The sequence below is a fragment of the Drosophila sulfurigaster genome, chromosome X (assembly GCF_023558435.1).
Source record: "Drosophila sulfurigaster albostrigata strain 15112-1811.04 chromosome X, ASM2355843v2, whole genome shotgun sequence".
NCBI classification, from domain to species: Eukaryota; Metazoa; Arthropoda; class Insecta; order Diptera; family Drosophilidae; genus Drosophila; species Drosophila sulfurigaster.
The window spans coordinates 6,181,586-6,205,719 of NC_084885.1; the positions used below are offsets into that span (position 1 = coordinate 6,181,586).

Here is a 24,134-nt window from a genome sequence, read left to right on the forward strand (position 1 = left end):
GAAGAATTTCAAACTCAGTTGAATTTATTTCAAATTTAAAATATATTTTACGAATTTTTTTGGTATAAATTTGTGACGAATGTGCAATTTAGTTAAATTCTTTCGAATTTGCAGATAAGCTGAATTTATTGTGGCAAGTTACATTTATTTTTTTAATAAGGAAGAAATTTACAAATAATGAAATGAATTGAAGTGAGTTTAAATATAGTACAAAGAATTGGTCTAGTTAAGGACCCGTACAGCTCAGAGTGATTATGTATGTACATTTTAAAGTACTTCATAAAAAAACTCGATGTTTATAGAGTAGAGTAACGAGAATAACAAAGAACAAACAACGAATAGAACGAACGAGAGCGTTAATCGTCTTACTTAACTCAGTCTCGCTTACGTACATATCTACTTACAGGATTGGCGAATACTTTTTGAGCTTCGAATGTGTAGATGGCAAACATGGCCACATTGCAGATGAGAAGGAAGGTAACGATCTGGCGTCCCGGCTTGCTGCGATCGTGCTCCGGCAAGTGGACGCGACGACGCGACACATCGGCAATGAACAGCAGCTGAAGAATCACCTGGAAGACGGCAACACCGCCCGTGGTCGTCACCAGCAGGCTGGGCTCACTCTCCAGCACCTTGAGGCTGCCGGCAATGATGCTGAACACCGAATAGGTGAACAGGCCAAAGGCCGAGATGCGCAGCAAAATGTCATTCAAATTCGATTGCTCCTCGCAGCGGAATTTCAAGTTCTTGACTCTGTGGAGCAATTTAAATCGTGGTAGATTAAATATAACGAATATAAATTTAGTATTTTTGCATCTATATATAACGAATAAGAGAAAGTAATATTCTTTAAAAGAATTTTTGATTCAAATTTGTCAAAAAAAAAACGTCATAAAATATAATGCACTATAATGAAGTAATCTGTACTGAAATACTTCTACTGCGACCGGGTCTCAATTCACAATCTGGTATATTTTGTAATGTAGCTCAATATCGATATACCAAATATAGTGTTTGGTATATTTTAGTATTTTTAGGTATATTTTTGATGTACACTTGTAGAACATTTAATGTAGCTCAATATCAATATACCAAATATATTCTTTGGTATGTTTTTAGTATTTTAGCGGTATATTTTTGGTATATTTGTAAAACATTGAGTGTACATAGCTTAATATTGATTTACCAAATATAGTCTTTGTTATATTTTAGTATTTTTAGGTATATTTTTGATGTAGCTCGAAATCGATATACCAAATATAGTCTATAGTGTATTTTAGTATTTTAGCGATATATTTTCGGTATATTTGTAAAACATTGAATGTACACAGCTTAATATCGATATACCAAATATAGTCTTCGTTATATTTTAGTATTTTTAGGTATATTTTTGATGTACTTGTAGAACATTTAATGTAGCTCAAAATCGATATACCAAATATAGTCTTTGGTGTGTTTTTTGGTATTTTTGGGATATTCATAAGACGTTGATTGTTCATAGCTTAATATTGATATACCAAATAAAGTCTTTGGTATATTTTAGTATTTTGTGGTATATTTTCGGTCTACCTGTAGACTATGGTTTTCTTGTAGTTTTCTCGTTGAATTTGGTTTCGCTTTTAAATCATTGATACAAGTATATTTTAAAATGAAATTTACGTATACTTGATGCTTGATATTATGCATCTTGCATATTGTATTGTAATTAATATTTTTGAAATGAAAATTGAAAACAAAAAATGCATTCGAGACAAGGACAGGAAATACTTGTGAATAATAGAGAAAGCTATGTATGTATATACAGTTGAACCCACCTGATGAATCCAATGATGATGGCGAGTATGGCAAAGGCCATGAGGATGCAGTGACTGGCATCGGCGAGATAAATGGCCAACAGCGAGAACTGCTGATGACGCACCAAGACGAAGAAGAGTATCAAGCAAATGAGTGCGCCGACCAACAGCAACAGACCAAAGAACAGACCCTTCGACGAGCCAACGCAATCGACGCGACCGGAGCGTGCCTGCTGCGCCATGGCAACGGCGCGACGCGACAGCATCACCTCGAGCCGATGCTCCAGATCCTCATCGTTCATGCGTCCCGGATAGCGACCGATGTGCTTCCACATGACATACAACACCACCGCGCCAATTAACGAATACTCAATGATGAATGGATACAGATACGGCGCCGAATCGTAAACAATCGTGCCCATAATATCAATGCGACCGCAGGCGGTGGAATTGAGTGTGCCAATGTTGGAAGACAACGCCGCCGGATAGATGCTGTCCAGACTCTCTAGATTCTCGAATGCCACCAATCCGCCACCAGCACTGGCCTCATCGTGCGACAGATCCGAATACGTTTGGAAGCTATTCTCCATGCCGGGACCAAAGAGATTGTTCATAATGTTGACAGCACCCTCAGTGCTGCTGCTGACGGCGGCGGCTGCTGTGGCGGTTGCGGCTGTTGCCGCTGTGCTGGGCGTTGAGGCGGCGGCCAAATTGTTGAGGAATGACGAAACGCTGCCGGCACCGGCACCGCCATCGGCATTGGCAGCAGCGGGCAACGTGCTATCGGCCACATCGATGGGCGTTGAACTGGATGATGAGGCGGCGGATGCAGCGCTCGATAGGATGCGCTGCAGGCCACTGAAGGGTGATTCACTGGTCGTGCTTAGGTCGAATGGAATGCTGCTGCTGGGGCTGTTGCTGGCGATGGTGGTGCTTGTGGTCATGGTGCTGGTGCTGATCGTGCTGGGGAATGCGGTGCTCGAACTTGAACTCGAACTCGAACTCGAACCCACGGTGCTTGTCGCAGCCGTGGTGCTAGTGATAAACTTCTTCAGCTTGCGGGCCATAGTAGTGCTGTGCCATTGATAGCCAGGTGTTGTGTATGGCAATCGTGTTGTGGTCGTTGTTGTTGTTGTTGTTGGCAATATTGTGCTGGGCAACGCGGTGCTGGTCACATCGCTGCTGCTGCCTCCCATGCCCAAACTCTTCGAGATGCCATCGACAGTGTTGCGCACCAGCTTCGATAGCACATTGTCACTCTTGTACACATTCTTGGGCAACAGATCCTCGCCATCGAGCACCTCGAACTCACTGTTCGGTCCGGCATGGGTGCGGAGCACGGTGCCAGCGTGACGCAACGCATGCTGGCGTATCGAATGAGCGATCGACGAGGCATCGGGATCAGCTTCGCGCTTCTGATGATAGATCGTGATCTCGAGCAGCGATTCCTTGACCAGCGTGCGTATCCACACACAAATGTTGGTCGCCACCACATGCATTAGACCAAAGCGAGCGATCACCTTGAAGCGATGGATGTTGAGCTGCAAACGAGAAAGAGACAGCAAAGCAGCAGCAGAAGAGAAAGAGAGAGAGAGAGAGAGAGAAGGCAATGCGCAGTTGCAAATTTTGAGTACGATGAACCATTTTGATAAGCTTACAAGTACAAAGTATTTACAGTATATGTTTATGTATAAGAGAGAGTATAAGAGTAATTGTATAAGAGTAATTGTTAAGGAAAAGGACGTGTCGCCATTTTTAGCGACTTAAGCAATTTGTATATAGCATTTAATATATGATAATTATTACCCACATCCCGATAACCCTTAATTACAGCATAAATTTAGTTAAAGCTAATTATGATTATAGTATTAAGTTAGCGCACACATACAAATATAGCTTATACATACTTCTATATATATTAGTTCTATATGTGTATGTGTTGCAATGTGAGCGTTGTAAGTAGGGTAGTATGATTAGAGAGTAGAGAGTAGAGTAGAGAGAGTAGAAAATGAGTTGTATATCGTACCTGAAATGGTGGCCTAGTCTGCGATCGCGAATGGGGCGGAGTTGTTGGTGGGATTATGTACACAAAAATGGTTCATTAAAAAAACTAAGTACTTTGCACAATTTCGAAAAATTTGTTTTTTTAATGAATGAATGAATGAATGAATGAATGATTGCATGAATGAATGAATGGAATGGAATGATTGGAATGAATGCAATTTGAATGCGTGTACGTGTTTGTGAATTGTGATTAATGTGAAAGCTAAAGCTGCGCTACAATCGATACAAAACGATAACCGATAACTGATGGCGATTGCGATTCGACTGTGCCGAATGTGTATGTGTGTCTCTGTGTGTGTGTGTGAGTGCGAGTGAGACAACTAGTGTGCCACTCAAGCGAAAGCGAACAAAACAAATAAGTGAAATGTCTGATTGATGAATATACTTGTATATATTTTTTTGTTGTTGTTGTTGTAGTTGTAGATATATGCAAAATGCGAATGCGAATGCGAATGCGCGAATCAATGATATAATGATCAACTCAACTGAACTAACTGCCAATTAACACGCCAATTGCGAATAGCGAGCGATAACAACTACTGTGTGAGAGAGACAGAGAGGAACGTGGAGACGTGGAGACGTAGAGAACGAGACAGTGTGACCGTATCGTGCCTATTAACTGGAAATTGTTAATCTGTGATCGTTACCACAGCTTGAAGATCGCACACAATTAACGGTATAAGAGCAAATCGTTACAGAGTCATAACCTCAAAAAAGGGAATTAATTTTGTATTATTTTTGCATTCTGAATCGGATTCTGCAACGATTTGCAACAACGTCAGCTTTGTGTGCTCGCTTCCAGCTCGAGGCAAACGAGTTGAACGTGAACTTAAACTTAAAACTAACCTCAATTATAGACCGTTGTTGGACGGGGACTTGGATGGCTTTTTAATACGTTTCTTATTTCATTTCTTTTTTTTTCAGTGTGTACTCATGATTGTTTTACATACAATAACAGTAGTAGTAGATGGTAGGTAATAGTAGTAGTAGATTAAAGTAGTAGTAGTAGTTGGTAGTTGGTAGTTGGTAGTTGGTATAGTATTTGTATTTAGTTGTAGGCTTACAGTGTTTAGTTTCATATTTTGTCATTTTTAACGTTAGAGAATTGGAGTATCATACTACTAGGCGCCCCAAAAGCGAACTGAATCGACTTACCCGTGCATTCATGAATATAAAGTACATCTGCATGAAGGTGAAGATCATCTGGAGCAGGGGATTGACACCGATCAGTATGTGATGGCATGGCGAATCGAATGGTATCTCAAAGAACGATCCAAACTCCAATCCAATGTAGATCATTGCGCCAAGTCCAAAAGCTGCAAACGAAAACATATCAAAAGCGAAATAAAGAATTATTATCGATTCAAGATTTATCCATCAATCAGTTGCGATCAATTGTGATCAGTTGTGGCTTTACCGATGGCACCGACGCGCAAAAAGAAACTTCCGTGCGTGAGATCGCTGTGCGTGGTCTTCCGTTTGCGTACATTCTTCGGGGTGACGGCCACCTCGGCATCCACGGGTGCTTCCTGTGAGCAAGTTGAAAACAATACAAAAGAATGACATGTAGTATACAAAACATATATTACGAGTACATCGGCTGAATCAGATGCAAAATTCATATGCACAGCTTAATTGATGTGGCCTTATCGCTCGACAAGCAAACAAATAAAACAAAACAAAAACAAAACTCGTCGTCGTCATCTAATTAACGTGGGTCTGTTAATCCAGACCCTCATACCCATCACCTATTACATTATTGCATTTATGAGTTACTCACTCACACACTCATTTGACAGCCCTGACATAAATCACATTCAATTGCACACACAAAATGTATGCGCAAACAATAAGTGCAACAACCGAAGGTTGCATTCGATTTGCAAAGGAACTTCTCTACACTTTTGTTTTAGCACATTGTTATAAATGAATTTTGCATGGGATAAGTTTTCAGTACAATTCTATGAAAGGAAAGAAGGAAGGTACAGAAAGTGAAATATTATGAGAAGCGCAGAGAGAGGCACGTTGAATTAAGTTTAGAGAAGTTCAATAAACAGATCTGCAAGCAAAGAACTACCAGAAGAGTCTAGAAAGTTGAATAAACGTCAATAAGGAAAAAAGCTTAGCAATTTATTCCCTCATAGTAGCATTTTGAAAATCACAAATAAACATGCCTATTAATATTTCTTTTATTTCATAAAGCTTATTGATAGAGAATATTCTCCACCCTTTTCAGCCAAGAGAGACGCACAACAAAATTTATAAATAGGTAAATTCTAGTTAAATTATAGTACTATCACCATTTAAAGAAGTTTAAATAAAAATTCAAAAATACATATTAAGAAACTAGCGAATTCCCAAAATTTAAATAAGCTTCTAACAGTACCATAGAATAAAGAAAATTGTAGAAATTCCTAAAATCGTAGCGATAGAATATTCCCAACTCTTTTCAGCACTGAGAGAAGCATAAACAAATGTGCAATAATGTTAAGAAATTCTAGAATAATTCTCGAAATTGATTAGTGCTTATTGCTAGAATATTCTTAACTATTTGAACAGTAAATCATCCCATTTTTAATACCATAATTCCGAACGATTTTGTTGCGAAAATATGTGTTTGTAATAAAAAAAAAAATGAGAAAACTTTTAAGTATTAGCAAATCTTACCTGATATGCGGCGCCTTTGCCAGCTTTGCCAGAGTCCTTAGAGCCTTTCGCATCCTTCGAATCGGCTGGATCTGCATTCTTCGTTTTCTTCGATTTCTTCTCCTTGGGCTGTGGTTTCGGTTTGCTGCCGCCATTGCCGCCATTACAGCAAGAGCTCTCTGCGTGTTCGTAGACAAAATAAGGAAGAAGGACTCGGACTGAAGGACTGATTGGGCAGGATTAAATGTTGGAGAAGAGATGCGCTTACCCTGCAGCAGGAAACAAAAGACGTACAACAGGAAGAGTATGCTGGTGCCGTAGAGGTACGTGAAGAACGTCTCGTAGTAGAGCACCGGCAGTCGGTGTGTGGTCACATCGCTGATCACATACGCAATGCAGACGACTATCAAGAGGATCGCATACACCAGGCTGGTCACAATGAAGAGCGATGTCCTGTGGCGATGAATTTCAAGCAGACAAATTGTCAGCAAACGTTTCTATTGCAATTTCCCTTTATTTGTTTTGCTCATAACCTGCTACATAAGTGTGTGTGTGTGTGTGTGTTAACTGGAATTCAGTTCAAAAGCAAAGTGTGTGTGTGTGGTTTGCTTTTGGGTTAGTGTCAATTACTCGTACCTAGTTTTGAAAGTAGTTCTCTATTAAGTGTGCTGCTAACAAAGTATATATGTGTGTGTGTGTGTGTGTGTGTGTGTGTGTGTGTGTGTGTGTGGTGTCTCATGCTTCTTGAGAGCATCGCTTGACTGCTCGAGTGCATAACCTAGTCACATGCATACCTAATTAGCTATCATCAGACACCAAAACATGAGAACTTTACTCGATACTCAATACTCGATGCAGCATCACAGCGATGCCAATCAACGTCCATTATGAGTAAGTACCATAGCCACAGTGGGTTACAAAAGTATAACTATTAAATAACAGCTTTGCTTTCCAAAACAACTTTTAATTTAAGGAGAGCATAAAATAAACTTTTGTTTTTGCACTTTATTTACTCCTCAGTTATATATACTTTGTTTGCAGTAATTTACTCGTGAATTAAATATACTTCAATAGTAAGTAATTCTTAAGTTAGATATACTATATTTGCAGTAATTTACTCTCTTGCGATTTATTTTATATTTATTTATATTTGGTAATTTTACTAAACTTTCAAATATTCTTAAATTCTGCAGTATAAAACTATGTTCGAAAATACTGCAATACTTGAAACGTTTTTTTCTAGAAAACGTAGCAAATTTTCGACTTGTTTTTCTTTTACTTTGCACAGCACTTGCCCCACTGTGCGCTTGCAGCGTATTGCAACTCATTTGCATTATTTGACCCAGTTAGAAACATCAACGGCAAACAAGCATCTCGCTTCAACGCCCATTTGCAAGCGTCTGTGTAAATGTGTGTTTGTGTGTGGCAAACACATAGATACATACATAGATATGAAATGTATCTTAATTACAACTGAATGAATACTAAATATAGAAATTGAAATATAGAAGCGATGCAATTGCCGTTAAAACAGTCTAGAGAAAGATTTTGAAATACTTTTTAACAAAGTGTCGTTTTTTCTGGAGTAGCGGGAAATTGAGAGGATTTGTGGTAGTTGTAAGAGGATTTTGTATTTTGTTTGCATATTACCATAGTTCGATTGGTCCCGTTATCGGATTGGTTTGATATGTGCCCTGCACCGTTATTTTCGCTGGCATAAAACTGTGCTTATTTGGATTTGGCTTGAACGTGTAGCAAACCCTATAAGACGACACAATCGTTGAGAGACAATTGTTTTTCTGTTTTTTTTTTTATAAGAATAAGGGTATTTGGTAGTTGGCTTCGGTACTGGGATTACACAAATACGGAGAGTAACTGGCATTAATCAAGAGAGAGGGGTCAATGAATTTTCGGCATTTTGCTGTACACAACTTGATGTATATACGAGAGTGGAATACTATTACTATAAAATGTCAGTCGTAGTAATAGTAGCAACAAAGTGTGAACATTGCGATGGGGGATACACATATACTATATACTATATATTTCTGTATAGGTAAAAGGTAGTAGTTGTTGGTGCTTATGTACAATGAAGCTCTTATTTCTTATTTGGGATAGGTGTGCTTGTGTGTGTATCTAACTGTTATACGTGATTTGTCTCCGTGTATTTGTGTGTGTGTGGGTTTGTATTGTATTTTTGTATATAAAGGAGGGCCTGGCACTTTTGGCGGCCTTGAGTAGCATCCACTGTCCACCCAAACGAGTTTTTCTCTCGCTCTCGCTCTCTCTCTCTCTCTCTCTCTCTCTTTCTATCTTTTTCTCTCACAAACACACATTCTCATCTCATCTCATCTCAGTCTTACTCGCTCCCTAACGCTATCGCACCTTTGCAACGGCTGTGGCATAACATTCTTCAGCTCCATTTCCTTGTTGGCCGCATTGTTCTTCTCGGCGCTGTCGGTGCTGCCGGCGGTATGGGAGCGGGACACCGGCAGAGTTGCCATATTGTCGCCGCCCTCAACGTCGACGGTAGCGACCTTCACTTCACCGCCGCCCATTTGCTCCGTTTCCGTGTCGGTCTCCGTTTTGCTGCCTTGGATCTCTTAACTTGGATCTCCGGTTGTTATTTTTCTTTTCTTTTTAGTTTGCTTTGTTTTCAGTTTTCAGTTGTTCGTTTATTTGTTTCTTTCGACACTTTTTGTATTTATTTTTAGTTAGTTGCGAGATTTCACACGCGCGACTGTTTTTGACACGATTTGTGTGTGGCGTTGTCGTTTGGCTGTGGCATGAAATATTAATGAAACAATTTGCAGCTCGAGTGTTGCATGCGACGCACGAAAGTATGCAACAAATCTTTTGTTGTTCTTAATCGCGCTCTCTTATATAAATGTTCGAATGCGTGTGTGTGTGTTAGTGTGTGTGTTGCTCTCTCTCTCTTGTCAGTTTTTTTTTTTTGTGTGTGGAACGCATTTGAAATGCATTTGGCAAATGGGCAAAACGAGGCGTGGCCAAAAAGCGCCAGGCTTAAGCCGCACTTGAAGCACTTTGCTCTCGTTATTGTTGTTGTTCTCCTTGTTATCGATGTTGTTGTTGTTGTTGTTGTTGTTGCTTTGGAATGTGTCCCGGAGCGACCTAGTGACCTCTCTTCTCCGCTGCTGCTGCTGCTGCTTCTGCTTCTGCTGTTGAGCGCAAGTAAACAACGCACATGAAAAGTTTCAACCCTCGCTCACGCATTCCAAAAGCCAAGGCTCCAGCCTCCAAAAGAGATCAAGAGAGTGTGTGTGTGTGTGTGTGTCTGAGAGAGAGAGAGAGAGCGAGCGAGCGAGAGTGGAGTCTGTTTATAAGTATGTGTGTATGCATTGCAAACTTACATACTTATATGTATTAGTACACATATCTTTGATAACTGTGTATACATTGCATAAAATGTTATATTTCTCGCGCACTCTCTTCCCTCTCTCTCTCTCTCTCTCTCGCATGTGTATGTGTTTTTGTATGTGTGTTGCTGCCCGGTGCTATCAAAAAGCAGGAGAGGCTAAATCTTTAACGCGCCCAACGCTTTGCTTTTTCCTTTGCGATTTTTTCCGTCTTTCTTTTTTTTATTTTTGCAATACCCAAAAGGCAGCAAATTGTTTCAAAAACTTTACATTTCAATGCACAGGCAAAAAAATGAATTCAAAAAATATGCAAAAGAAAAAATTGGTTGTTTCACTCGAACAAAAACGTTTCTTTAGCTGTCTCAATCACAATTTCTTTGGCACTTTGTTGAACACTTCACAATTGTAAATTTGCAATTGAACAATAAAAAATTGACAAAAAAATGCATAGAATTGTTTTGTGCGTTTTTAATTTGAAAGCCAGACTGTATATTTCACTGTAAACTAACTCATACAATGAGTTCTGAGTTGGTGTGTGTGTGTGTGTGTGTGTGTTCAAGTGCTTGTGTGTGTGTGTGTGTGAGTCTTGGCTACCTTGCGAACGCTGTGTATAACACGTCCAAGACCCTTTACTATCCAACTACAACTGAAAAGGCTCGTCTCGGTTTAAGCCCTCAGTGCTCTGCTCTGTCGATGCTCAAAAATCTATCTCTGCTGCAGCAGCAGCAGCAGCAGAAGCAGCAGCCGCCCCTTTTGCGCCGAATCTCTGTCTGTCTGGATGCTAAGCTGGATAGCAGAGGCCAAGCCAAAACGAAAGCCAGGCCTCTCCTTATTGTTTCAGGCTCTCTATCCTTGTCTCGCTCACACTGCGCTGTCCAGCTCTCTCGCTCTTGCTCTTGCTAGCATTCGCACTCGCTCTCTCTTTGCTTTGCTTTGCTTTGCTCTCTCTGCGTAGGGGAAACAACATTCAGCCCAGCATCCAGTCAGCCAGTATGCCAGAAAGTAGGACACATTCTGTTTCATTCCTGCTTTCTTTTTGCCTCTGTTGCCATTCATCGAGCATAGTTTTGTGTGCTCTTATTATTTGCATAAAGCGTTGAATTTACTTTTTGCCTTGCCTTTTCTTTTTGTTATTATTGTTTTTCTTTTTTTTTTTTTTTTTTGATTGACATGTTAATGACTCGTTTGGCTGTGATTGCAAAGCACCTCGCTCTGCCTTCCTTCTTCCGCCTTCCTCCTTCCATCAGCATTCCGCTTTCGGCTTGTTGACAAAGCTCAAAATGGTTTTACTTCCGTTTACATTTCAGATTTGCAACCGAAGGTGTGTGCATATGCATGTGTGTGTGTGTGTGTGTGTGTGTGTGTGTTTGCCTCCTGCCTGAGTAGCTTATCGCTAGCTGCTGTGCTTGCTCCTGTTGCCAGCGCCTTTTGTTCGCCACGTTCAGTCGATGCAAAGTGCGCGATAACAGGGTGCCTCAATAATTTGCATACTATGCGATGCATTTACAGGGTGTCGCAGGTTAGTTACACACAAAGAAAGAAATGGGTCACTTGCTCTGTGTGAATGAACAACTTTTGCGCTGAGCTTGCAAAACGTATTTCGCATTTAGTATTTCGCCTTTCGTATTTCGATTCCCACGACATCAGCATCCATCAGCAATCGAAGCTTAGGGGTTGCGACTCATGGCATGGTGGGTGTTTCTGCATTCTTCAAAGTGCAGCCCACAACATATTGCCAGTCGGAATCACAAAATCAAAGGAATACTAAACCAAAAAAAAAAAAAAAAAAAAAAGAAACGAAGTTCGCAGTAGGAATGCCAAGCAAAGGGATGTATGGGGTGGGGCGGTGAGGGGAGGGAAGCACGGAAGGGCGAGCTGTCAGTTAACTGAAAGCAACAGTCCAAAACTCAATTACCCACATTGGCTACGGCTTGCGATGCCTCAACGTGCCGCGTGTCCGACCAGAGACAACCCCACAAAGTGTAAAAGGCAAAGCACAGTGGTTGCACGACCACGAAAACTCAGCGAAAGTTCATATGAAAAACTAATTGAATTATTTGCATGGCTGTTAAACATTTCACAAAACCTTAAAACTTTTTCGTTTTAATTTTCACTAAAGTTGCAAGTAAAAGCAGTTAAAAATTTCAATCGTGGTTCACTTGAATATAACAAAAATATTTCAATTTCACTTAAATAACATTTTTAGATTATCTTTTTTTAATTTCAGTAAAATGTATATTATTCATTCGAACTTTAGAAATATTTTGACTTCCACAAAATATAAGAAATTCTCTATATTTATTTAATTATATTTTTAAAACTTCAGTATTTTTCAAAATTGTTTTCAGCGAAGTTCTCATGTAAAAAGTTGTTCTTATTATATGAACTTTAGAAATTTTATTGAATATCATAAAATATTAGAATACTTATATTTGAAGGTATTTATTTTAATCACTTGGTGTATATTATTGCTGTTTATTGTGCATAATGCTGCAAAGTTTTAATTAAGCAGTAAATTCAATTTGTTTGTGGCATGTCAAACACGGTAAAATGAATTGCACAGTGCTTCCACTATGCCAAAATACAATGTAAAACTTTGGAATATCGTAATTCAATGGTATTGTCAATGTTAAATTGCAGAAGATTTAAACTGAATATATTTATATTTAAAATTAAAATATAAATGTATAAAATCAATGAAAGAATACATTTAGCTGAATTTTACTATTATGATTTCTTACATCGAAGATTATTAGAAAACGTTCACACTTTGTTCTGATAGCTTTTGCACCACTGTTCGCTGCCAGCAGCGTTTACGATACACGCAACAGCAACGTCAGCGTCAGCGTCGACGTCGACGGCAAATGCTGCTAATACAGTTTGCTTGAGGGCAGAACGTAGAACGTCGACGGCCGAATTTGTTATCGTAAAAGTTGCGCTTCGCCTTTTCGGCTTTCGCTGCTGCGACCGCAATTCGTGTGTGTTTTGCGTAGTTTTGTTTTGTGCGCTTTTCACAACAACCAACACATCGCATTCTGTTTTGCTTCCCCATTCGTACAGCCGGCAAGGCAATTGCGACCCTTGGCCGAGCGCTGCAGCTTTCGGATCATTCACGTGTCGCATCGATGTGCCGAGTCATTTGTGCTGTAGGGTGCTTTACTGTTTTTTTTTTTTCTTTTTTGCTTTCTTTTTCTTTTTGTTAAGGTGTCCTGGAAAGGGGTTGCACACAAAAAGGATTTGCGTCGCGAGTCGCCAACAAACTGCGTCGCAGTGCACTGAATGACATGCACAAAGCAGCCTGGCGATGGGTGAGATGAATTCACAGAGGAGTGAGAAGGAGAAGGAGAAGTAGAAGGAGAAGATGATGAAGAAAGGAAAGAACAAAAAATATGATATGAACCGCACACAAAAACAAAGTCGAAGCAAACCGCGCCCAGCCATAAGGAAGTAAGTGCACACAGTAAGCCGGATAAAGATGGGGGTCACAGTTGGACAGCGCGAAGAACTGAGAACAAATCGAGGCTAAATAATGTTAATATCCAGATGGGCGCTACGACTGCCAGCGATTTATGAGTCAAAACAATGCTTCGGGGTTGGCTAACTATCACTCAACTCATTGTCTGTGGTATCTTTAGCTATTAGGGGCTGAAAGCTCAACAAATCAATTTACTAAGTGACTTTATGGAGTTATCTGAACTTGAGGCAAATTATTTGATTTGTATTATTTGGCATGACAATATAATAATATGGATATAATAAGTTTATAAGTCTCTTGTTAAATATTTTATGGTCATCTCTTTAGACACTTTTGATATTATTTCAAATTCAGAATACATTTTTATCTAAGACTTTTGTATTTCAATTAGCGGAAACTTGTGAATATAAACGAATATTTATTTAACTAATTATATCAATAATTATTATAAGCAAGATATAATAAAGTAAATCAATTTTCTTGGGATCGGACGGAAATTAGAACCTCTGGGAATAGAGGTTTTACAACATGGGCCATAATTCGCCTTTTTAAATAATTTTGGTTGGTTTTTTTTTTTATTTTGGATATGAATATTGAATTCATTCGTAGATCATAATCATTTTTAAACTACCTCCACATATACTTATGCGCTTTCCTAACCATTATGTTGCTCAACATAACTTGATATAATAAATTATTACAAAATAATTCACAGTCCTCTTTCCTCTTCATTTATCTCCATTACTAATTTTAATTTACAGCCGAGGGTTGATTCAGCATACCGTTGATAAAATCTGGCTAAAATTACTTGGCCTGCTGATGACACTGAACATATGCTCAGAGAACAACAAGAATACGTTGGAGGGGCGCGATTATTAATAGCCATTGGTCTTTGGTCTGCCATCGCTCATTTAAAAAGGTCGACCATGGGGAGTTAACATAATGTTGGTTTTTTACGTTGTTTGTTTTTATAAATAACTTCAATTAAAAGCGGTGTAAAAAACGTGAGCCTTGGATTGAAGGTGCGAAGCATTAACCTTGTGTGCACTCAACTAAACATGCGTCGCATTTCGTCCAGAAATAGGCATACATATAGGGAGTATAGAGGGAGCATAGGGAGTATGGGAGTATGGGATGTTTGGCACAAGGTTAGGCCATCGACAGGTCGATAAACAGTCTGCAATGCAGGACTTTTGTACAACTTCTCGGCTGAAAAGTTTAGTGCCCAGAGCATGTATTGATAGTTTGGCTCATGTTGTGCCCAATGTAAGTCATTCGTACAATGACTCGAAACAAAAAAAAAAACAGAAAAAGAATGTGACTGTGACTGTGGTAGTCAGTTTTGGGGCACAGTTGAGAGGCTGGAGATGATGGCCATAAACATCTTGAGCTATTAACAAGTCGTGTCACGACTTTGGCACATCTCTAGCGCATAGAGTCAGCCAAGTGAAAGAAGAAGGCTCGTTGGCAGTTGTCAAGTTGCGTAATTTGTTTGCAACTTCTTCAACTTACATGGTTGCAGCTTGCAACGCGCATTGTATAAACCATTTTTATGCCTCTTTCCTTCCGAATCGCTGACTATTTGTTTTATGTGCCACCGAGAGAAAGCAAGAGAGAGCGATAGAGAGAGAGAGAAAATGAGATTGAGAGTTGTGCAGATGGAATTGCATGCTGCTTAACAATGCCGACACATAATCGGAAATGTAAGGCAATGTGCCTACGTCGACTCCACTCCACTTCACTCCACCTCAGTAAGTTAGTTCATTGACATTATAATCGGGCGAGTTGCCAAACAAGTCCGATGACAATAGCGAAAAAAAAAGGAATTACAACTATAAGTATTATACATATTTATTATCTATCCCTGTGTAGCTTTTTATGTTACGGGGTGCTTAAGCTGTTAGTTTTGGTTGTTGAGTGTGTGCAGTGTGTGTGTGTGTATGTGTGTATTCTGATCGGATAGGAATGAGGACTAAAGACAACTACTAAATAGGCAAATAATAAAGTTAAGAGTTTGAGTACGAGTTCTATCACAAGATTCCATAGTGTAAGTACTAAATTAGGATCGTAAGGTAGTTGTTAATTGATATGCGAGTATATATCTTAGGGATAATTCCAATTTGGAAATCTGACCTTTTCTGTGGTTGCGTCAGAACCGTTGGATGATTGCCGCTGCAACAATTACTTGTGAATTAGTTAACACACGATTTTTGATATACATATATTTTGTTTTTTTAACGATGACATATGACAACTACTTGGAATAGATTTGTAGTAGGAACTAGGCCTAAATCTTCAGGGATAGCAAAGTAGTATATATAGTAGAGAGAGATTGGAGAGCATGATAATGAGAACTCAAAATCATCACAAAGTAGAAGCTGAAGTTCAAGCTGATGTGGAATTTATCAGTTTAGTATAGAGGTGTTTTTATTTTTTGTTCTCTTCTTGGATTAAAAACGAAACACAGATTATGTTATTTACTTTTAGGGCGGGGGGGTGGTGGTGTATGATGTTGATGATTGGGGATAGTTTTTGATTTGGGGACTTATGGAACACACTTACTTGGCATTTTTTGGTCGTCGCACATCGATCGGAAAGTCATCATCGAAATCCAAATTGAAATCCTCGCCCAGATCATGTGGCACTAACGGTGTGCGCTGATGAGCTGGACTTGTATGGTATCCATCTCCTTGCAGCTGTGTGTGTGTGTGTGTGTGATTGTGTCAATAAAATAATCGAGATTAGTTTATGATGGTCAACCATTGCGTTTTGGTCACAACAATAAATTGGAATTTCATATTTACAGATATGATATCATCATCATTTTGTACACTTGGATATATTATATATATTGGAATGCATGCGAAATCCATATAAATCAAATCGAAAAGAATACAGCGACAAAAACAATTCCAATTTATTGCGAAATGAAAACTTTAGACAACTTGTAACAAAATAACGCAAAGTAAAGGGCGAATCGTTCCGTAACTCGTGCAAGGATTATCATATCTCAGTTTCGATTTAATTTTTTCTTTTTTTTTATTTTTGTTATTGATTTTGGGGTAGAATATTTCAATTTTTGGAGTCAATCATTTGGCAAATTTACGCTTGGTTAACTGAACTTTTCTATGGCTGCAAAGCTCAAAAACAATAATGATATATTTATAGATGAAAAATATTATAATATATGTACGTATATATATTTAGATGGTAGAATACGAGTATTTACAAGCATTTTCAATGTTGAAATGTTTTGGCTGTTAATGGGTTGTAATGTTGTCTGTTAGTTAAATGTTATCTGAAATGCGATCGAATGAATGAGTTGCGTGTGTGTGAATGTTATGTTGTATGTGTGTGTGTGTGTGTGTGTGAGTACGATTTGAATCCTTGGTACGAGCACATCCAAAACAGCCCCTACCTTGACAACGGTGCCGACCTGATGCGACTCGGTTGCCGATTGGCGATTGTCCAGCAAATTGGCTCGCTCCATATTCTCGAGTTGTAATGTTTCTCTTGGCTGATCCAATAGACGTTCTCGCATCTCATGCAGATACGGACAACGCTGCATTCCTCTCTCTTCCACTTCCACCTCGACTTCCACTTCCACTTCTACTTCCACTTGCTCTTGGTCCTCTTTCGTTTATTTTGTTTATTATATTTTTAGTTAGCTAACTACTTGGCTTGAGTTATATTATTTTAATTGTATTCGAAAAAAGTGACAAGTCCTAAATATTATATTAAATTATTTGCCATTCTTAGCAAAGATTTCTATTTTTGGTTAAGTATAAAGTTTTTGTTTAGGAGGTAAATGCTGTTCCAGAAAAATCAGTCATTAAGTTTGCAGCAGCAGTTTAATTTCAAGACTTTTCGTTAGCAAATTGGTCGTTCTGAAATGGAGAGAAGCAAAATTGAAAATACCAGAGATTAGAAATCAAGCAATGAAAATAATTTTCGAGTAAAATACTTGTATGTGCCCTTGAAACGAAACAAGTGGAAATTCTGATAGGAAAAAGCACGCACTATATGTTATTTTTTTTATAGCTCTCTTATTGTGACCATCTGGGGCAAGCGCTGACTGACTGACTGAATGACTGAATGACTGACGGACTGATTGACTTGATATTGTTTATGGCGAATTCTAATAAAAATCCATTGGATTTTGTTCAGCGATCTTGACAGATTGATGAGGGTCAGACACACCCCATTTGGCCGCCTTTCGACCAGCTCCGAACTACATAAATCCATCATATATTTATATTTGTATTTATACTGTACACAAATAAGTTCTATTTTGCAATTTGCTGCCACACTTTGTTGCTGGCCGTTGGCCAACAATTGCGAATGCTGCACGCCCCCAATTCTATTCATCCATTCATCCATTCATCCGTTTATCCGCTAGCCACACGCATCAGCCAATTGCTAATCTGGCCTAAACGGAGTGCAAGTGCATCTCAGCGCACTGCGTTCGCTGCAGTTGCTTTTGGCCAGATTGTTTTTGGTTTGTAGTTTTTGGTTTTTATTTTCTGCGAGGTCATGTGCCATATTTTTGCATAGGCGGCCAGCCAGTCTGGCTGTGAATGGCCCGAGGAATGCCTTTCAAAACAAAACAAAACAAATCGCAAGTCAAAACAATTGCTTCCAGAATCGATATCTAAACATCGTCGCTGTTCAATTTAAATGCAAATTGAAACTGAGAAGCCAGCTGAATCATGCGATTTTTTCACTTTCAAATTTATATTCATCGCTGGATATTATTTCTAACAAAGTTCGATCTTACAAGCTCAATACAATTTTAGTGATCTTTACTATTCAATACCTCTCAGAAAAATATATTTCTTTTATAGAAATACAGACATATTAATAATAAATGAATTAAAAATTCATATTGCGAATTTTAATTTTAACAACTTAATTTTTGCATTTAATTTTTATTGAAGAGTTTATTTATTAACATTATTTCATATATTCAAAAATAATGATTGCATATTTTTTAATAATAATCATTACAGTTCCTTATTTGAACACACATTAAAAATGAATTCTGTAATAAATATATTAACTTCTAAGTTAAACTTCAGACAGATTCAATATACATATTGGAGATATATCTCTCTTCCATAAGTTAATCATTCGTTTGCTTAGCTACATTCTTCATACTTCAGCAAAAGATACTTTTGTATCTTAAGCATAATTGCGCTTCCATTTGGCATTTAATATTGATTACCACAATATTTTTATGTATCATATTCGCAATCAACAGTTGAATTTGTAATCTACGAAGCAGCATTGAGTGCAAGTTTGTCTGCATATCTCACGGATGCATTTCTTTTTGAGCCGCGCAAATGAATTCCCAGTTGGCAGTTGCTTAATTTGCCAGGGGCAGCTTGGGCTTGCCAAGAGTGGCACTTCCATTAGCTTGGCCTGGCATTAAAGGTAACGGTACTGCACCCTTGCGTATTCCCAATGTGCGCTGACCATTAAAAGAAGAGGCGACGGAGGGAAACTGGAGGGGGCAACGGGGGGGGGGGCAAGAAGAAGCGAGCAACTTAAACCGCAAAAATGCAACGAGGCGGCAAACATAAAACATTGTTTCCACGATGTTGCCCCAATCGCCTTTCTGCCCTGGCGATTCCATGGCCATTTCCAAGCGACGCCTAATGCTGCCTCTTCCCCTGTCCCCCCTGTCCTCCTGTTCACCGTCTGAGAATTGTCGCATGTGTTGTTCTTGCCCTCGCGACGACAGTAGCAACATCAGCAGCAACAACAACAACTGCAACATTGCCACCAACACTGTCGCGCAAATTGAAAGCTTGCTTAATGCCATTAACATTTGATGGCTAACGACTGCAAAGACGGCCAACAGTTGCGGCTCTAACCTACGTACTATATAGTATATATTGTGGTCTATATAAGGAATCAAGTCGCAACTTTGCAACTAACGCACACTTGTTAATTGCAAACTTCTCTTTAGCCTCGGATTCACATCTCTCTCTCTCTCTCTCTCTCTCTGTCTCTATTGCCAATCGATGTTGCAATTGGGTGGCGTGGGTGGCGGCTACTGACCACCTGTCTGGCTGCTAAGTTGCGACGTCGTCGGCGTCGGCGTCTGTGTAGCATGTTTACAATAACCAAATGCATTTTATCAAAGTCATCGTAAACACAACAACAAACACATGGCAGCAGCGATGGCTTCGACGGGTTCATTGCCCATCTTCAGTGGCAAACAGATCGCGTTGTCTATTTCTATGATCAGCCTGTTGTTGTTGTTGTCTGCTCGCTTTTATGACAGTTGTTGCACAAAAGTGTCCGATGACAGATTGCAAACAAACAGAGACAGAGACAGAGACAGAGACAGAGCCACAAAACACAAAACCGCACCCACACCCATCACCATTGCGTTGCATGCGATGCAACTGCAACTGCAACTGCAACAAACATTTGTCTATGTATCTTTCTCTTTTTATGTGTGTAATTGTTGTATGCAGATGCTTTTTTGAACGAACAAAAAACAAGACAGAGAGACGGCGCCCACATTGAGAACCGGATATGCAATTGTATACGAATACCAAATTGGGAATGGGAATGGGAATGGGAATGCGCTTGAGATTGATGAGAACTGAACGCACCAGATGGACACATATTTAGCAAGCTATCAAAGTGCCAAAGGAAACTTGTTTAGCTGGTTGGCTGCCAGATACCCTACCCTATTAGGGTGACCATATGTGCTTGCAAAACATTGTTGTTTTAAATAAGTTGTCATATTATCAACATAAAAATGTCTTAAATATTTAAATAAAGATATGAACTATAATTTTGTTATTTTAGGGTGACCATATATGAAATAAGCAGTGTGACAACTAGGATGGGCACTATGAAATGTCCCATAACTATTAAGGATTAGGGAGCCTAAGATTAAACTAGTTATTTTAGGGTGACCATTTATACAGTAATTAGAATATAAACTGGGAATAAGTAATGCAATGTTATGTTAATATGTCGATCAATTTGCAGCTTATTAGAATATTTCATATTAAGGTGACCATCTATCAAACATTTGATCACTTTCGAGTGATAAGCGCGCAATCTTCGGAAGTACGATAGTCGCTGATTAACGTTATTATTATGATATATCTGTAATTAAGGTGACCATATGTTGAAGTATAAGTTTTCCCCATTCGAAACTAACACAAAGTAAAAAAGTAAATCGATCGTAACTAAGGTGACTGCGCGATTAAAGTGACCCTGCTTTGAAATATATAGACTAGTCAATACACCCTCCTAACAAACCTACATAGACCTAAGCGTAGTGCGATTAGTGTTATTAAGGTGACCATTCAAACAGCATAGTCTTTCAAATGCGTTGCTCTTAACGATCCATTAAGGTCACACTAACCCCCGTTCCCGCCCCCTGGGCGCGTTTCTTTGGTCAGCCTCGCGACTCAAAGGGCAACAGGGTTGCAGGGTTGGGGGGCGGAAGAACCGTGTGGCAGACTCAACCATCCCCTTGGGTCGCAATTTTGATGGGTGAGGTCGCTCATCGGCAGTCGTCGGTCGTCGGTCGCCGGTCGCCGCCTCATTAGCCCAATATTCTCGTATGCAGATATATTTTATGCTTTTATGCCAGTTTCATTTCGTTTTCGTTTTCTTTTTGCTTTGTTTAGTTTTTGTTTTTTTTCTCGCTTTTATTTTTGTGTGTTTGTAGATTTACTCGTATGCGCCTTCGCAAAGCAACCACCCACAAGGGTCAGCGGAAAAACACTCCACCAAGTCAGCGATGTTAGGAAATAACAAAAACAACAACGAAAAAAATATATATGAAAAAGAAATTAAATAAGGTGGCATATTCAACCCTCGCATGTTATGAATGCATTCGCATTCAAATTTCGTTTGATAGATCTAAAAGTTGTGCAAAGAAGCAACTGAAGTACTACTTCAGAAGCTATTGGATTGAATGCATTCAAGATAAAAGTGAATTTTAGAAATTAATTTTGAATAGATTGATCGTATTATTGCACAATTTTGCCAGCCACTGTATTAATGTCATTTATGTGAATCAAAATATTTCTTTTTAATGGATTCGTACTAAAAAATCTTTCTTTGCTATAACTAATTATGTGGACTATGATGTCTGTGGTGTATTATAGATGAAATTTGAAGGTTTATTGAAGTTATACAATTTTAGCTGTCGCAGAGATATATATTAACTTTTATAGGAATAACACAATAAAATTGATTTAGAAATTAAGTTGTCTTGAAAACATTTACATGCACTTTATCGATCATAAATTAATAATAGTAATATTGTAATTCTCGAGTATGATTATCGATTTTAAATCAATAATATTTATCGATTGTGATTATCGATCATGTAAATATATTGTTATCGATTATTGTTATCGATCATCAATATATAATATTGTAAATCAGTAATATTTATAAATGATAGTTATCGATCATATAAATATATTGTTTATCGATTGTTATTATCGATCATCACTCTTTAATAAAAATATATCATTTATTTATCTATCTCAATCGGAAGTGATTCGTGCAATCGATCATTCTATTGATCTATTGATCTTTTCAGAATCAATTTACACTACAAACAAGCTGTAAATGGAAACGTGCAATCGCAGTGATCTAACATTCAACATACATACTTATATATGTAGTATAGCATTCACTACTGTCTGTAAGTCTGTAATCGTAGTATTCTCTTTCTCTCTTCCTGTTTCTTCCGCTCAATAAAAAGCGGCTCATCATCGAAACTGACCCAGTTCTGTGTCAAACTTGTGGTATACGCTTTCAGTTTTTTTCTTTCTTTAGTTTTCCGTTGTAGTTTCCTTTTTCGCTTTCATCATTTCTTTCGCAATTCTCTCTCGTAACGTTTCTTTTGTGCACATTTCTTTTGTGGGCACTTCTATGGGTTGCTTTACTATACTGACGAAGGTAGCGAGTGTGTGTGTGTGTTTAGCGGGCATTCCAATGTCTTTCTAATGGAAGAAGACCAAGAAATGTGCAAACACAATACACGACTCGTGTGTAACATGTGTGACATGTCAGTGGCTCTGACTTGCTGTCTTTCTGTCTGTCTGTCTGTCTGTCTGTCTGTCTGTCTGTCTGTCTGTCTGTCTTTCTGGTAACTTGAGAGGGTCGCCTCAAAGTTTTGATTGCTTGTTATTTTTTTGTTTGGGATTAAAGAGCTTCTCTCTGGTAATTAACGATATTCAGTGTGAATTTGACAATTGAATACTTGAATATTCATACTTACTTTTTGGGTTTCTTCAACTGTCACATGGAATGAAATGGCATCTGTGTCCTTTTCGGTTTTTGGCGTCCTTTTTTTTGCGTGTTTTGTTTTGTTACGCGTTTCGCATGTCGCAGTTACTTTTGCACACTTCGTCCTTTACACTCGACTCGCACGAAGGAACGCAGGAGGCGGGGAGGCGGGAAGAATGGCGCGCGGGGGCAGTAGAGACGTTGTTTGTTTGATTGTTGCGCGCGCGTTATAGCAACTGTATCTTCTTCTTCTTCTTCTTCAACTTCTGCCTGCCTGCCTTTGCCAAAAATTTGTTGCGAATGCCGGAAACGGAAGAAGGGGCAGTACAGACAAAATGGACGACGAGACGCGCACAGCGAGCAAATAAATTGTTGCTTTTCACTTTTATTTCGATTGTTTACTTTTTGTTATGATTATTATTTATTTATTTCTTGTTGGTATCAAAAGCTAACAGCTTGGTACAAAAATAGTTTTATTTAGCACTTTTGGGTGGGCATAGGTACAAAAAAAATGTCAAACAAACAAGCAAAAAAAAATAAACAGTTGATTGTTAGCAAACTACACAGCAATGACAACAATGCCAAGAACAACAACAACAACAGCAGCAGCAGCAGCAATTACAACAACGTCAGCTACTTGTATTTAATTGCAATGACTAGTCAAGCGATTGGATCAGCGCATAAAAACAAAACAAAAACACATTCAAAAACAAAACACACGATTTGGCAAATTCGATAACGATTTTGATTCTACTTGCTTTTTTTAATAGCGTTTAATATTGTTGTATTGTTGTTCGTTGTTGCATTGACTGCTGTTGCTTTTTGTGTTGCTGTTGCTGTTGCTATTGCTGTTGTTGTTGGTGTTGCTGTTGCTGTTGGGATTTTGCTTGCAGCCACCGTATTGACTCTTCCATCACTCGTAACAGTTCGTTTATGACTGAGTTCGAACGCAACTAACAACTCAAAACGTAGAACGCCAGCGTCGCAGTCGCAGTCGCTGCTGTTGCTGTTGTTGCCGCTGACGCTGGCGTCGCAGCAACAGTCGCTGCCGGTTTGCTGCCGTTGTTTGTCGTATATCGTAAGCGTTTACGATACTCGCACTTGCTGCTGCTGCTGCTGTTGGTTTTGGCTTTGGCTTTGCTGTTGCCATTTTCGCAGTCTGCTGCACACGGCATTCGTTGTGCGAATTAACAGACAAAATGCAATGATGTTGACAGCAAGATAATGATGATGATGATGGCGAAGATGATGATGATAATCCACAATAGTTCAACAATCATGTCGACTGTCTGGCATAGAGAGAAAAAAGCACGTGCTTTTCGTTTTGTGGCAAATGCGACAGATTGCATAATTAAACAACTAACGGGAATTTGCACATGCCACACATAACTATTAATAACTTATAAGTATGTTATGTGTGGAGAAACTTATCTGTCTGCTAGAAGTTACAATATTTCACTTAATGTCTGCGATGGCACTCGAGGGTCTGCTTAAGTTGAA

General features: G+C 38.9%; 1 protein-coding gene across 16 annotated transcripts in view; it reads right to left on the reverse strand.

Annotated features, from left to right (window-relative positions):
- LOC133847022 (proton channel OtopLc) overlaps positions 1–23,616 on the reverse strand; it is a 28,616-nt gene extending 5,000 nt beyond the window's left edge. The window contains exons 1-13 of one of the 16 annotated variants that reach the window (XM_062281747.1): positions 23,532–23,616; positions 22,627–23,117; positions 16,792–17,242; positions 15,918–16,051; positions 15,489–15,527; positions 8,154–8,264; positions 6,772–6,956; positions 6,525–6,682; positions 5,275–5,386; positions 5,013–5,173; positions 3,820–3,837; positions 1,815–3,334; positions 393–753 (exon numbers count right to left, since the gene is read on the reverse strand). In XM_062281747.1, the coding sequence (XP_062137731.1) occupies positions 393–753; positions 1,815–3,334; positions 3,820–3,837; positions 5,013–5,173; positions 5,275–5,386; positions 6,525–6,682; positions 6,772–6,956; positions 8,154–8,264; positions 15,489–15,527; positions 15,918–16,051; positions 16,792–16,923 (2,931 nt within the window). In that variant the 5' untranslated portion in view covers positions 16,924–17,242; positions 22,627–23,117; positions 23,532–23,616. Of the gene's footprint in view, positions 1–392; positions 754–1,814; positions 3,335–3,819; positions 3,838–5,012; positions 5,174–5,274; positions 5,387–6,524; positions 6,683–6,771; positions 6,957–8,153; positions 8,265–8,888; positions 9,283–10,474; positions 10,575–15,488; positions 15,528–15,917; positions 16,052–16,773; positions 17,243–22,626; positions 23,118–23,531 lie in introns of those variants that run through there. The other 15 variants (XM_062281743.1, XM_062281744.1, XM_062281749.1 and 12 more) reach the window with 15 other exon arrangements.
- Positions 23,617–24,134: the final 518 nt, after the last annotated feature.